This window comes from Perca fluviatilis, chromosome 3 (assembly GCF_010015445.1).
Source record: "Perca fluviatilis chromosome 3, GENO_Pfluv_1.0, whole genome shotgun sequence".
NCBI classification, from domain to species: Eukaryota; Metazoa; Chordata; class Actinopteri; order Perciformes; family Percidae; genus Perca; species Perca fluviatilis.
Window position 1 is genome coordinate 22455285 of NC_053114.1, and position 16224 is coordinate 22471508.

General features: G+C 40.1%; 1 protein-coding gene across 1 annotated transcript; it reads right to left on the minus strand.

Annotated features, from left to right (window-relative positions):
• Positions 1-6765: 6765 nt before the first annotated feature.
• si:dkey-56m19.5 (fibrous sheath CABYR-binding protein) lies at positions 6766-11741 on the minus strand. Its single transcript, XM_039795939.1, has 2 exons — positions 11540-11741; positions 6766-9366 (listed from the first exon to the last, which is right to left on the minus strand). Exon 2 carries the CDS (start codon positions 9356-9358, stop codon positions 7388-7390), a length of 1971 nt encoding a protein of 656 aa, XP_039651873.1. The 5' UTR covers positions 9359-9366; positions 11540-11741; the 3' UTR covers positions 6766-7387.
• Between the last annotated feature and the right edge of the window lie 4483 nt (positions 11742-16224).

The following is a 16224-nucleotide window of genomic DNA, read 5'->3' on the forward strand; positions in this document are numbered from 1 at the left end:
CCCCCTACCTTTTAGTCTGTCTGTCTTGTCCTTGCACTATCCCTGCTGTCTTCAAAGTGCCAGAGGTCATTTCATTTCATGTATAAATAATTCACCAGGGGCCATGCAGCCAGTGTACAGTGGCTGTCTTAAACAAGCAGCAGCTTTGATTTAGCTCTGTCACCAGAGGCACAGTGAAGGTCATCTCTCCCCAATGGACACTCCTCTGCAGCCATGGTGGCTGGGGCTGAAACAATTTACAGCACGAATTGTATTACAAGGGCACAATGTATTAGTACATTTATTTTATTTAAAAATAGAACAGTCAAAAGTGCTTTCTGTATTATTTTTTGATTAAAAAAAAGTAGGTTGTGTGATATGACATGTTTCCTGTAGGTCCAGCTGCTACTAAAAGCCAACGGCTATTTCTTATCACAATCTATTGATTATCATTCTGATTGTTTTTGTTGTAAGATAATAAAGGAATTCTGCCTTCCCTTATTTGTGCTCCATTGGTTCACAGAGAAGCAGTTAGTCTTTTCGTTTCTCCTCTCTTTTCTTTACCATTTACATAACACTGCTCCAACTGTTTTGGCCAACTTTCTGAATGGTCCCCATTAATCTTCAGGTAAGAAAAGTTGAACATTTTAAGTAAGTACAATATGCTCTGTTCTGCCAGAGTTTGGTTTGTTCCTTAGTTAAAATGAAATGACAAGTGCTAAGTGCTTGAGTCAAGAAAAACCTAGAAGGCTAAAGAAGTTAAAGAGAGGAATGAACTTCTCACTGCATGTTTCCTTGAGACTTACAGGGCCCGGAGGCTTGATCAAGGTGACTGCACACAGAATGAGTTTCCATGTCTAATCTAAAACACACACTGTGCTTATGCGCTCACGTAAGCAACCTCTCTTTCATTGACTAAGCTGAGATAGCAGGTGTGTGTTCAGTGTACAACTTTGTAGATTGATTGTTTCTTTTTTGTGAGGATTCAAAAGAGCACTCATAACACATGATTGTCATTAGTACAATTTTGGGGTTTTTTGGGAACCCTTTAGTTGGGAAAATCGGAACTGAAGGTCTGCGGATAGAGGATGTCGTACGGTATACAGATTGTATCCCTTCATTTTTTATTTTGGATATTAAAAAATAAAGTCTTGACTGAACATAACTACAGTTTTGGTGAGTGTACAAGTGTGTACGTGTGTGTATCAATAACTCTATGGTGTTGAGCTAACACAATAAGCATTTAGTGACATGCGGGAAGTAAATTTAAGACTACAATATAAAGTATAGTGCTGTAGAAGCTCGCAATAATGTAGGTTTAGAGAGGGGTATGAAATAATAAAGGAGGTATAGGCCTTTTTCACAGAGGACATTGTGTCATGTGGGAAAAGCACAGGTGTAAACAATAACGTTAATGATGGCTGAATTACATCATGCAGCTTCGGTTTCAGGGTCTGTGTCTGAAATCACCCCATATTTACTGTATAGTGCATTTCCTTTACTGGCTGCCATTTTATTTGAGTTGAATTGTATGCTCTATATCTTTTCCTCTCACAAAATCCCACAATGGAACAAAAAATGTGTGTCAACCTTGCGTGTACACACTGTTAGGTTTGGAGATCTCACACTCTCTTTTTTGGGGTCCCCCAAGGATCTATTCTGGATCCCCTTTTATTTACTATATACTGTACATGCGATCCCTGTAGCATATCATGCCAATACATCATATGCTAGGCAGATGAGACATAACTGTATGCCCTGATAAAGCCAGGTACCACCGATGTGTCCTTTATTACGTCCTGCCTTGCTGACATTAGGAATTGGATGTCCAAGAAATACCTGCAGTTGATTGATTCCAAGTAGGAATAACACTAACTACGTCTAGTGAGGGTGCCTTATCTAATAATTAAAAAAAAATTTTTTAAAAAAGAGGCCCTTATCCTGGATGTCATTTTTGACTCAGAGTTCATCCATATGTTTATCTCCTCCAGATTTGATTTGGTTTTACTGTAAAATCACTTGTTTTGTAAGGTGCATGAATAAAGTTATTATTATAAAATCCAAAGATGATGAATGTAGCAGTTGTGGATGCTGTCTCAACTTTCATTTTGGTGCTACCCAGCAAACAGCGTGACATTGAATACTTGCTGATACAACGGCCACTAAAGATCTAAGCAGATGTTGAGCCAAAATGAAAACTGAGATGACATCCACACTGCTACCTGCTTCATTTTGTGATGTCAAAACATTAAATAGGTTTCAGAGGTTTCTGAGGTTCTTGTGCTAGTTTTAGTTGACTACTAGTTCTGTGTATGTGGCCCTGAATCTTCTGGTTGTTCTTCTCTCAATAGCCCGGTGGAAAAAAAAATTTATATAGGGGGGGAGGCCCCCCCCGCCTTTGAGTTCTTGTAAGGACCCAGTGTCATTTTTTTCTCTTCCTCTTACACACACACAAAATGGGCAACTGTAAAGTGCTCACTCAGCACAGCAGCTGCATCAGCAGAGTGAGACAGAATATAAAGCAACGTCTTTCTTTCCGTTTGTGTGTGTGTGTGTGTGTGTGTGTGTGTGTGTGTGTGTGTGTGTGTGTGTGTGTGTGTGTGTGGTGTGTGTGTGTGGCGGGGTGAGGAGTTGAGGGTGATGGCAAAGGCGATGGGATCTTTGAGCAGACAAAGGGGAATCACTGCTACTCTCAGCGTCCATTAGACTAACCCTACGGATCAATATTGATCCTTACTACCACCGAGCTCTGACTAATAGCCTTCTGCCCGCCCTGATAAAATGACAGCATTAGTGCACATATCCAGATGGATGGATTTGGAGGTGGCCCACCCCCACCAGAAAAAAAAAAAAAAAAAAAAAAAAAAAAAAAAAAAAAAGAAGCTAAAAAGATGTACAGGTCTAAAGGAGAAAGGAAAGGAGATAGTAAGGCTGATAATGTGTGCAAGACGGACACCAAAAGCGAGAAACTCTTAACCAGACAGAACATTTTAAAAATCATAGTTTGCTTATGTAGGCACAGTTTCAACCAGGAGATTAATGCATAAAAAACACTCTTGCTTTTTCAGCATGTCAATTATTATCCTGACTAACCGTTTTAGAGAACATAAATGGAAAGAGAGGAAGTCGCTGTACAGCTATTGTAGTAAAATCATTTGACATCAGTGTGTGTGTGTGTGTGTGTGTGTGTGTGTGTGTGTGTGTGTGTGTGTGTGTGTGTGTGTGTGTGTGTGTGTGTGTGTGTGTGTGTGTGTGTGTGTGTGTGTGTGTGTGTGTGTGTCTCTGGGATGAGAGAGGGTGAAAAGGGGAGAGTGAGTTGTTTGTTTTCGGTCATGTGTGTCTTGTGTGTGTTTTCCTGTCTGTACTTCGAGCTCTGACACCCTCTTGCTTGAATAATAAATAGTGATCAGCTGTTGCTGTAATTTGGCCACCTGACTCTTATTATCTCCCCAGCTGGCTGAGGAGATGGAACGAGGGAAAGAGTATCAATTATATCACAAAGCATTTCAGAAGTCTGAGTATTCTTCCCTCACACACTCACATCCTCCCTGTTATCTCAGTAATAATCAAGAGGAAACTAAAAGATTCCTTCCCAGAAGCACACAGGGAATTGGAATCGTTAAATATAACAGCTCTCTATATAGGGAAAGGTGTGTAAATACAGTTGTGTTAAATATTGTATTAGGAAAGTTTGTCATGAGGTAGAGTCAGTTCAGCGCAAGCAGATCTATATGGACCATAACACTTTATACTGAAAACACATTTTCTCAATGAGCTTCTTATGAGCAATGGAGTTTTACATTACCAAAAATATTTTCAGCCAAAGTTAAAAACTGTTTTGGTTATTTCACATGAGTGATTTTTGCATTTTAAAGTGGGCAGTCAACCAAGATTTAACATATTTTTTATCTAAATCTGACGACAGCTGTGGGGTTGTTTTTGCTTATGGTGCCAGGCCACTGTCAACTGTCCTGATAATGCAGTGAGTTTGTGAATCTCTAAATAACTCTCTTTTAATAACTAAGTGTGTTTTCTTCATGAACCTTAAGTTAAATCATTGCTTTATCTCGCCTTCATTCATTCCTTTAATCACTTGTTCCCTACTCCCTATAATAGACACTCAACAGTTTACTCAATAGCCAGCTGTAAATTGAGATTTCGGACACTTATTAATCATCATCATTTTGTGTCATTGCTGACAGGTGTAGATTTTCTGGATCTATGAAATGTAGAGCATTGTGAGATTAGAAGAAAGTAGCATGCATGCCCAAGACTCTACTTATTTTTGTTTCCGTTTCATTTTGAGGGCACCATTATCTGCACTCTGGATTCTGGTACTCAAATAAAATAGCGGAGAGTAAATACTGTATATTGCAATATAGTCGATGGAGATTTCAGATATAGCAATAAAGAAATACTGTAATTTATTGGAAACCAAGTTTTCATGAGCTTTAAATAATCAATAGTAACAATAGCTGTATCTAATTATAGTAACTAGTATATTAACTATCATTCCTGCACACATACATTAACAATTGATAAACCATTAAAGTACCCATAGTGTATGGATGAGTTTGTTAAAAACAGTGATTTCTAGATCTGTGTCTTCGACACTCTGCCCAAAGAAGAAAACAAACAAACTTGACCTAGTAGGTCAGTACCTCATGAATTTCCTCATAATATAGCCTTTGGATTTAGTTCACGTTTTCTTTTTCCTTTTGCTTCTCAGAGGCATCAATTGCGGAAAGCTAAAGCCTGCAGGCTAGTTTTCACACAGGGAAAAAAGAAGCTGGAACACAGTCTGAGCTTTGTGCAGGAGCTTGCATATAGAGCACATAGTGTTGGGGTAACCAGGCAGCGCAGCTGGCCTTTCACAACTATGCAACTTTAAGGCAGTGTTTAAATCAAGATGCAAAAGACAAGAACCCTGTTCTCTCAGACGAACACACACAAAAAAGGGGAAGAGAGTGAAGGAAAGTGAAACAGGGAAGTGTAGGAAATGATGAGCCTTCAATAGGACTTCAGTAGTGACTATATAGATGTCCATTTTGCCAAGAATAAATAGCTGTAGCAATAAAAGAAAAATTGGTTACTACCATTACTCCTACTACCACCACTTGAAAGGTCTCTCTTTTTACCTTGCTACCCCTGGATAGCTATTGTTCATTGAAGGTTAGCAGATCATGTGCTGCCAAACAGACTTTTTTTTAGAAGTGCAGTTCATAAATAATGAAGGCCTTTAAGTTTAACCATTCGCGATTTAAAACTAAAACCATTTAAAAGCGTGCACCAATAGTAGAAATTGCAGTATTTTAGTGTAACACTTTGTATTGTGTGTTGTCATCATAAAAAAATAATAAAATATAATTGCAGAATGCCATGTACTGCATTTTCAGGTATCATCTTTCTGTAGACCTGATGTTGTTGTTGTTTGTTTTGTTTTTTACAATAAAATAGTTTCCAAACCAGCGACCTATGGCAGCAACCCATATGCGTACAAAGTAAGTCATTTTGGCAAAACTGTTCAGTAAGAGAGATGAAAACATGCCAGCTAGTTCATCCTCCCGGCCCCCAAACCCTCTCCACAACATTCCTTTTATAAATGTGCAGTGCTGGAGTTTTTTTTTTTTTAAGAAACAGAAGAGAGCTGGTATGTGGATGAGCCCATTATGGAGCTACTTCTATGGGAGTTTACCGTTATCCCTATTAGATCTCCTCTAAAATTCTGACCCATGGCCCAGTAGTTATTTCAAGGTTGGATGATCATACTCCACTAAGGCCCAGATTCCACCCCATACACCCACCTCGCCTTTTGTCCATATATGTACACACACACATGCACAGAAACACAAATATAATTTTACTCCCTCTTTTTAATGTGCATTAGCACCTGTATGACAAAGACCCTTCAGTCTCTGACATTAGTGTGAGCAGCAGGCGTGGCAACATTCTACAACAAGGCATCAGGTAGGTGTCAAAACATGTTTATCCCCACTAATTACCATCAATTTATATTCATCCTTATTGCTTGTCTAATTTCAATCTGTGAAATAGTCTGAAAATGTTTGTAGCCAGAAGAGAGAGTATCTATCTATCTTCTTGTCCTCTGTACAGCATCATAGCACTTGCTTTCATCCCAGAACCCCCTCCCCCAACACCCCCCCCTGCCCCCTCTTCCTTTTCTCTGCCTCCTGCAAGAATTCCTGCCCCTCCCCCATTTAGTTCCCCTTGCCGGTATGGATCTGTGAAATGTTGGCAGGGTGTGCTGCTTTGGCCTCAGCTGTAGGCATGGTGATGTGAATGAGAAAGAGGTAAGGGGGAGATTAGACTGATTTCTCTGGGTACGGTGAAATCCTTTTGTATGCACAATCATGATGCTGCCTGCATACATCCATGCATACAACTGGCAGCCATGTTCCACTATCCAAAACATGTGTAATGTGGCCCATGACCAAAAGGACATTGCTCTCTGTAGATATCTATGATCAGTCAAACTCTGACCCACTAGAGCTAACATGAGCTGTAATGGGAGTGGATGTCAACAAGTGGATTGTAATTAACAGAGCCTAAATAATGTTGCTCTGCTTCTTTTGCAACTACAGTAAAAGCAACTTATTCTTGGATTTTATGGTTCGAAAGGAGCAAGGATTTACTGATTCAATAATAAGAAAGACAGATCCAAAGCTTAGTGTAAAGTCAACTAAATCTTACTAATAACTCAGTGCCTCAGACAATTGTAACACGCTTGATGCCGAGAGAATGCATGGAAAGAAAAGAAGATCAGTGTAGGCTATAACAATCTCTTTTTATTCTCTATTCCGAACAATCAATTTAAAATGAACAGTCCTCACAGGTACCATTATTATAAAAGGCCAAAACATTTATGCCATGTCTCTGCATATAGGAATAGAAAGGATATATGACATTCCAAATCAGATAATATACTAATAATGAATGCTGTTCCAATAAACCACTTTGTAATAATTATCGGGCTCACACACAGATTTATTCATTCCATTCATTTACATTCATTTACATTTACTGTCCAGTATGTTTGCTCTGCTGTCCAGTTTCACTCTGTCTGCACCCTTCAATTCCAAACTTAAGTCTTCTCTCTGCACTTTGATCTCTCTCTCTCTCTCTCTCTCTCTCCCTCTGTCTGTCTGTCTGTATGTCTCTCTCTCTCTCTCTCTCTCTATCTATCTCTCTCTCGCTCTCTATCCAAGTAGTTGCATTTCATTTTTGGTTACTCAAAGGAAAACATCCTTTTGCCTGAGTTACCACTATAGACATTGCGGTGTTACAGCATTCCAGAAAGCCTAGCTGTGTTTGTGATACCTTGATAGCTTTCTCGCACCCTCGGAGGATTAATCTGAATTCACATTGATTTTTAAAGATGGCTTCCTTTTCAGACTGCTTGGGTGACCTCAGTGCTGAGACCATCTGCCATTTCGGGGACTGCATCGGGAACTTCCTGGACATCCTCGCTCAGGTTCAGCTCCTTTTTTAGTTCAAAGTCACTCTGCTCCTTGATTGGTGTTTCCTCTGGCTTTTCATTACCATTAACACATTCCTCTGTCTGTATGGCAGCAGCATTTGTGCAATCTCCATTTACAGTTGGAAGTGCATCTACTTCTGCCACATCCTCTGTACCAGAAGGGTTCTTTATATCTCCATTTTCTATCTTGCTCTCTACCTCAGGCTCTGGGCAAGGCACCTCTTCACCTCTACCAGCTGCCTCTTCAGACTCAGCAGTAATTTCACTGGCAGAGACAGACTCTGAGATGACAATCTCAGGGACAGGTTCTGGTGCTTCTGGCTCAACTGTCGCCTCAGTGCTGTAGGCTTTTCTTGCAACAGATTCCTCTTCTACAGGCTGATGTTCAATGGGGACATCCTCTGCTGCAGTCTCCAACAACTCAGGTGCTTCTGCTTTCACAGTTTCAAGTTCAGTAATGTCAGGTGTGGCTACAATTGGTTCAGGCTCAACTTCTTCTACTTGTTCATCTGCTGCAGATTCCACTGCATCAGCCATTTGCCTAGGTTCTGGCTCTAGCAGTTGCTCTGGTTTTGGCTCTGGTGATTGTTCAAGCTCTGTCTCTGGTGCTTGCTCTGGTTCAGGTTGTGGCTCGGGTGCTTCCACTGACTCTGGCTCTGGTGCTTTCTCTGGCTCTTCTTCAAGCTCTGCTGCTTGCTCTGGCTTGGGGGTTTGTTCTGGTTCTGGGGCTTGCTCCAGCGCTGGCTCTGCAGCTGGCTCAGCCAATGGCTCAGGTCCAAGGACAGCAGCAAGAACCACTGTCTCCTCCACAGTGACTTCTGGCTCAGAAACAGTCTCTGGGATGGGCTCTGGCACTTGGTCCTTGGGTGCTTCTCCTGCGCTGATGGGAACAACCTCTGGCACAGATTCTACAGCTGCAGCAGGTTCTTCTACAGGGGGCTCTTCTTCAGATTTAACCTCACTTAGCACAGGTTCTTCTGATGCCAGAGCAGAAGGTTCCTCTGCTGCTGCTTTAGCCTCTGGAAGCTCTACTGGAGCTTGCTCCTCTACTACTGGGTATGACTCCACTGCTGCTGGAGCTGGTTCTTCTACAGCTGCAGCTGGTTCTTCTACTGCTGCAGCCAGTTCTTCTACTGCTGGAGCTGGTTCTTCTACAGCTGCAGCCGGTTCTTCTACAGCTGGAGCTGGTTCTTCTACTGCTGGAGCTGGTTCTTCTACAGCTGCAGCTGGTTCTTCTACTGCTGCAGCTGGTTCTTCTACAGCTGCAGCCGGTTCTTCTACAGCTGGAGCTGGTTCTTCTACAGCTGCAGCTGGTTCTTCTACTGCTGCAGCTGGTTCTTGTACGTCTGCAGCTGGTTCTTGAGCGACTGGAGCTGCATTTTCTGCTGCTACAGCTGGTTCTTGAGCTACTGGAGCTGGTTCCTCTATTGCTGCAACTGGTTCTTCTACTGCTGCAGCTGGTTCTTGTACGTCTGCAGCTGGTTCTTCTACTGCTGCAGCTGGTTCCTCCACTGGAGGTGGTTCCTTTACTGCTGCAGCTGGTTCTTGTTCTACTGGAGCTGCCTTCTCTGCTGCTACAGCTGGTTCCTCTACTGGAGCTGCCTCTTCTGGAGCAGCAGGATCTGGTTCCTCTGTAGGTGCGGATTTGGGCTCTTCTGGAGCTTTTACTACTGCTTCAGTTACTGCTGCCGCAGCTGACCCAACAGCTTCCTTTACCACATTGCCTGCCTCTGCTGTCACAGCAGCTTCTGTGGGTGGGGATCCGGCCTCCACTTTAGCAGACTCATCTGCACCAGCAGCCGTCACTGTGGTCTCATCCTTCGTCTCTTTGGGATCGCTCACATCATATCCCTTCCTCTTCTTGCTCAGTTTGCCTCCCATGGTGTCTCCTATAGAAATAATTAGATGAAGGTGTATATGAGAGATAAAACATTGTTCCAAAAGGACCCAGCTGGCTGGGTTCAAACGCAGGATCTTCATGTTGTGAGGCAACAGTGCTACAAATATGCCACCCAAGCACAAAGATGATCCTACTTAACTGAGGTACTTATTTTAGGTATTTAAAATGGATACACCACATGTGAACACTAATAATGTATTTTGTCACACTTTCTAAAATGCAGCTTGGGTTCGACTTTCGGTTCAACTTAGTTTCTTCAAATGTAAAACCGTGTTGTGTCAGAAAGGAGAATGGAGAGAAGTCTTTTGTCTAGAAGTGACCTAAAATGTTAAATTGGAAACTGCTCTTTGCCAAACACAGTTTGGCTAGAAAACAAATGTAAATGCATGGGAACCTTACTGAGATCAGACAACTCCACAGACTCTCTACCCTTTCAGGAATGTTGGGTCAGGCTCAGTGCCAAATGAGCCCACAACTCTGAAATGCACAACTATGATGTAGATGCACAACTATTCTTCTTTCAGCATGACAAGCTACGAGCTTTAGTTCAGAATTGCTATTCAGAGCCTGCCGTTACATTCACATACAAGATATGAATTAATTATAAGTGGATTTTCTGTGTGAAGCGCAGATTATTGTAAAAACAAAACTGGCACATTCTGTAAAAAGAGCAAACGTGTTAATGGGGAACATTGTTGTGGCTGTAAAGGAAGAGTTTGTGATTGCAACAGAATGTAACTTCCTATCAATGACAGAATAGAGAACTGGAAGTTCAACTTTATCTTACTGATTGTATTTTAGCTGACCCTGAGAAAATCAACCTGTTTGAATATAAGAGAGCACTATATGGTTATTTAGAATAGAAATTACATGTTTATAATTACATTAATTTTAAATGCAACAGTCTGCTAATTTGGTTAGCCTATTTTGGTTTGATGGATGCTTTTTTCTATTAAATTCCATTAATTAATGCCACAAGTGGGACGTTTACCATGCAGGGCAGAATAAGGGTACGAACAATCTGGGAACTGTCCATAGTGCTGCAATGGAGCAATCAAGAAAGGATGCGCCATACACCATAATGGGATATAAACTGCACATCCGTTACACAATTTACAGTAAAATGAACAGGCCAGTGGTAAAAAAATATTCATTATGAATTATTTTTTAAATGTATTATTATTATTGCAATTGTTATGTGATTGATTTCTTATTTGCCTATTTTTCGCCAAATCATCTGGTGTCTCCGGCCTTCATCAGACAAAGCAAAAATGAACAGTTTGAGGGAAACCCTGTCAAGCTATTTTGAGATCAAATCATTGTGGACATTTTTTCAAGGCAATTTTCGAGTAAATGCGAAAATCAAATGTACAGTAGACACAAAGGTTTACATTTGGAAAGATAAAGAAGACACAAAGGTAGGGCAGCATGCATGTGCCGACCGGTAACAAAGGATGGGTATTCCTCACCAGCAGATCTCACTGACAAAAGTAATGGCTTAGGCTAAATTGGCAACAAACACTGGGCTAATCTGTACAATAGTGTAGGATATGGGCTACTAATACAAGGGAATTACACTATTGCCTACAGTGGCCACGAATAGGCCTACTTGAGTGATAAAGGCTGTAAAGGGGTCTCCATCCCCCATTTCAACCCGCCCACCGCTGCTTCTCTCAGCTGCTCTGCCCGTTTTGTTCACAAGCATTTGAAAATGTCGTACTCACAGACACATGCAAAAAGAAAACGAAATTCATCACAATAACGCGTTAATACCTAATAAGCACCACAACTTCATAACTTTGTTTTATGCTTTTCTTTATCCCACAAGTTTTTTTTTTCTTTTTTTTAACAGCCTGGCCTACTTAAAAAAAAAAAAAAAAAACCCAGCGCTGCTGCCTGAGACGACGCACGAAATCAAATTCGACCGCTGAGGACGGGAGAGAATAAATCCTGCCTTTATTGTGCCAGCCTTGAAATGTTCACATTTGCATAATAGGAGAAAGGCAGAGAGTGAGAACAATGGTTAAGCTGCAGCTCACAGGCATCTTTCTTTCTAACTCACTTCTTTTCTTTCTTTTAACCCGCAGAACATATATCATACACACGTTGCAACTGAATAATGAAACATTAAAAAAATGAAACAATGCTCAGATGAGACCGACCTGTATTTCTAGAGAGTGATCACTTAGGCTTCTTTTCCAGGCTCCGGCTGGATGTGTTAATGGAGGTAAACCTTTGGAGTGACAGCTGCAGATTCCGCCCCTGCTCTCCGAGGTGCAGTGTGGGACTGTGTTGTAACGGAGGAGTGCCCCCTCACAGTTTTCTAGACATCTGTCGCTATCACAATCCAGCCTACCCCACTACTGCTCCGTCTGCAATCTATACCCTCCCAATCTTTAACCCCTCCTCTCCCGCACACACCCACTTCAGTACATAGACTATTTCTCTGTTGTGTCAATACATCTGCGGACTGAACGTGATTATCATGAGCGCACTGCCACTAATTTCACTTTGTAAAATGTCCATTTCTCCTCTGCTTTTGCTTCGCCAAAGAATAATGCCACAGTCCTCTGTTCACAGGAGTATTAATATAAATAGGAGGCATTATGTCAGTAACACCACTTGTGCAGCCAAGACACACACACACACACACACACACACACACACACACACACACAGTGCTCCTTGATGTTTTTTCTTCTTCTGTTGTTACATGCATGTTCATCCCTACTTGCATACATAGTAATCATGAAAAGAACATACCACGTTTAAAATATTTAAATTATAAAGCAAACATATTTTTGGAGGGTTTAAAAGCAGGCTGAATGGAATGATGCAAAATCTGACTTATTCTTGAGCTGTGGTAAACTGTTGATATATGGGAATCAATGTTTGGATCAATGTCTTAATCCTGTGACATCATAAATATACATGTACAGGCTGTTATTTATGTGCAACCCCATGTTCTTGTTAGGGATATAAAGAGGACAAACGTTCACTCCATTGCAAAGTGTTCTGATGCATTGGGCTTCTTTGCTATTTGCCTTCCATGTGTTAATGGGACAAGGTTGGTCCGGGGTGAGACTTAATGAAATTCAACAACTGACCCTTCCAGGTGAACAGATTGTCTACTTCAACAATTTGACCCACAGCATGCCACTGACACACTGCTATGTTGAGGTATCTGATAACCATTGATCACTATCAGGTATAGTATATATTAACTTAATAAAGTTGAAGACTTAATATTTATGTTGTATGAAGCCTATCTCATATCTCTTACTGCAGCATATCTCTTACTACTCCACTTGTTGCCACTGGGAGAGTCTTGAAAAAAAGATGAGATTGGCTCTTTTCGCCGACAATTCACATAAACACGTTTTTCTTAACAGTTTCTCTCAGTGAAACTAGAAAAAAGGCATTACCAATCACATAGCAATGGGACTGACGATCTGATTACATCACTCAAAGCTCACCAACCTGGTATTTAATCAAAAAGTGCTTTGGAAAGCAGCCAAACAGGGTTTTTTTTCCTGGTTTAGGCCTAGTCGAGGGTGATTTGTAAGGACATTTTAAAGAATAGTGGCTACTTGTATAGTATAAACTCAGGTGGCAGTAATGCAAGAAATGTGTCTCAGTGCATATAACAAATATACATTTCAAAATATATTTTTTGAATTATGTTTTATATTATTATATGCGTTCATTTAACACAACAGATGTTAAACTCAGAAAAATAAAATAAATGCATCACTCATGTTTTATAAAATTAATACCAAACAACCATTACTGAGGAGACAGCACCCTCTCCTGTTACAAGAGCTCAGCACAACACAGCATCAATGAAACCTTGTTGTGCATTATGATAATGACACGTAGTAAACATTTTAGATGTAAAAATAAAAATGACACAATTTCAATGTTTTATGCAAATATACATTGTTACATTGAGCATTGTGAGATATCCATTAAAATTGTGTATGACTCTCTGTTATACACATGAACTATTCCTGATTCATACAGTGAATGTCACCACAAACAAAAAATCTGTCAAGAGGATAAGTCAAACAAAACTGAAAGTGACAGTAATATTGAAATAAGCAAATGTCTGTTATTTAGTTGATCTTGCTAGACCTAGGGCTTTATAGCATTATAGCATTTTATAAAATGCTCTGCTATCTATTTTTTTCTGCTTTCCAGATGCCACTTGTTTCTATCTGTTCCACCTAGTTTGTTTTCCTTGCTGGCAGCAGAGCTAAATAGTGACAAGGGGGCAGCAAAGGCTGAGTTTCACATGATGCAAAAGCTCTGGAATGCATTCCCAAGAGTACCACCATCCCAGCCAACCACGCTGCTCCAAATAGACAGAGGACTCACAGACATATGGGGAGGCCCCCCTCCCAAAACACTGAAGAAGTGGAGAAAAAAAGAAACAGGAGTTGGATGCCACAACATGCTACAAACCAATAGCTCAGTGTGTGCAGGAATGTGAAAAACTGCTGGGCTTGTGTAGAGGCTTTGGACAGGTTAATAACAACAGTAACTTGATTTCATCTAAACATTTTTGATCTTTAAATTTGATGTTCACTTCAGAACTTACAGCCAATTTCCTAAAGTCATTCAATAGAGATAATGTATACACTGTTATCACCAGAACTATCAACATTAATGAAATGGCCTGTGGCCTGAAATGGATGATTTTGAGCATATTTCTAGGGTGCGACAAACACAAAAACAACACCTATAAAATATAATGGTGAAAGTTGTTGAAAGTCATTGTGCTCCTCATTAGAGCCCTTTTTTATTCATTTTACAAGACAAGTTAGTTGATAACTGTTCTGCTTGCTTTTGCGATGGTCTGGGCTTTATTCATTGAAAGGCATAGTAGTTCACCAACTAAAAAAGTCAGCAGTGGCAACAAGAGCATGGTTATAGGCAAAACATGAGGTGCTCTAGAAGTGCATTAAAAATCAAAGTATGATAAAACCAACATATTAAATCCACTGGTAGTTTTTACCAATAGCTAAATAAAAGTACTAAACTAAAGTACCCAACTAAAGTGAAGTTATAGGTTTGCTTCATAAATATGATGAGAGTTCAAATGTGTAAAATACAAGCCTTTGCAGGAAAGGGAGGAGAGGTGCAGTAAATGGTTTGGTTATGATTTCTACCCATTCAATTTCAGAGAAACGTGAAAAGCACCCTCTACTGGAGACCTTGGGAAATAATATGAATGGAAATGTATATGCCACAAAGCCTTATTGGAGGATGCTGAAGGTTGGTGAAGATTGGGCTTGAGTTATGACACAATTTATGATGGCTTCCAAATGAATTGGTTCAATTTATATTTCTTAGACCCATCTTAATCCAAGGAATGCTGTAGAAGAAGCTGTTTATTGATAACAGGACCAGGTTCTGAGTTAAAGGCCTGAGGTGACTTAAGGCTATACTCTAAAATAGGACTTAACCTCTGGATTGATGGTGGCACTAGAGCTGAGGTGGTTGGCACACTAAATGTTTGTCCTTGCAACCCCTTTGACTAAAAGTTATTAACCATCTAACAATCCATACTGGGACAATAAACATTTCAAACTGTGTTTGAATTTGACACTCCTCTTATCATTCTTGGCCCCATGAAAGTGTCCTTTTACAAACCAACATCCTTTGACAGAAGTAGTTATTGAATCAGTGACATTGTGTTCAAATGTATCTATGGATACCATCATGGTATGTGTTTATAAAACTGCTGGGCAGCCATGAGATCCCCTCAAAGCCCACCGTCTTGTGGTGAAGACTAGTAGAGAAAGTACAACTGTGCATTAAGAAAGCTCATAATAATACCTTAATTAATTGGCTGAAATTGACAGACTTTAAATCCACACTAGAGCATGCAATACACAAGTTAATTCTTACTATCACATAGCACTCTCATCATTATTTTCTTTTCATTAACTTTATTGTGTAAAACATCAATAATAAAACAATTTGACATTATACTCATTGAAGATATCAAAACAGCCCTGTCCTCACTCCCAATAAGGCGATACATTTTTATATTATCAGGACATAAGATACATTTAACATATCAAGAAAAGTTAATAATTAAATAATAAAAACATATAATAAAATATGTAAATAAATAATAATAAAAAGGTAGGCAATACCATTACATTACTCTAAAAAAAATCCTCTAGCATATCAACTATATTAACACATTTCACGTTATTTATAATTTAGATAGACTCAAATATTTCCTGAATTCAATGGGTCAAATGCCGGCCAAGACTTTGAGAATTAGATTTGTGGATGTGAAATTGTTCCAGTGGAATTAATAGGCTAAATTTACAATCCTGTGTACAGTCTTGTTTTTGTTTTCATAGTATAATATTACATCCTTGGCTTTCAGCCTAATTGAGTAATTGTTTTGAGAGTTAAAGTAGTTCCATTTTTTTCAGACTGGTTGTATTCTCATCATCAGCTGTTGCACGGGGGAAAAAACACTGCTATGACATCAGTATTGGCACGCGTCCAGAAGGGCTTGAATCCACGTTTGAAGATTTAAACCACACAGAATAGTCTACTTGTGTCAAATCCTCTTTATTCATATATTATTATCACATATTGTACAAATACAGTTTAACTTCCCTCAGAATAATTATTAAGACGACAAATATCACTGTTTAACAACTTTACTGATCGACAGATGTAGCTACAGAGGTGCACCCAGGGTCCCGGCGCGGCGTAGCAGTCAATGAATGCAACGTACCCTTGACTACTCGGATGAAGGCGGTGCTAGATGTGCCCAGGCAGCAGCAGGGCCTTGCCTTTGTGGTTGTAGAAAGAGAAG

Bases quoted from the DNA above. Each gene is read 5' to 3' on its own strand.
- si:dkey-56m19.5 (XM_039795939.1), bottom strand. From the start codon at position 9,358: ATGGGAGGCAAACTGAGCAAGAAGAGGAAGGGATATGATGTGAGCGAT.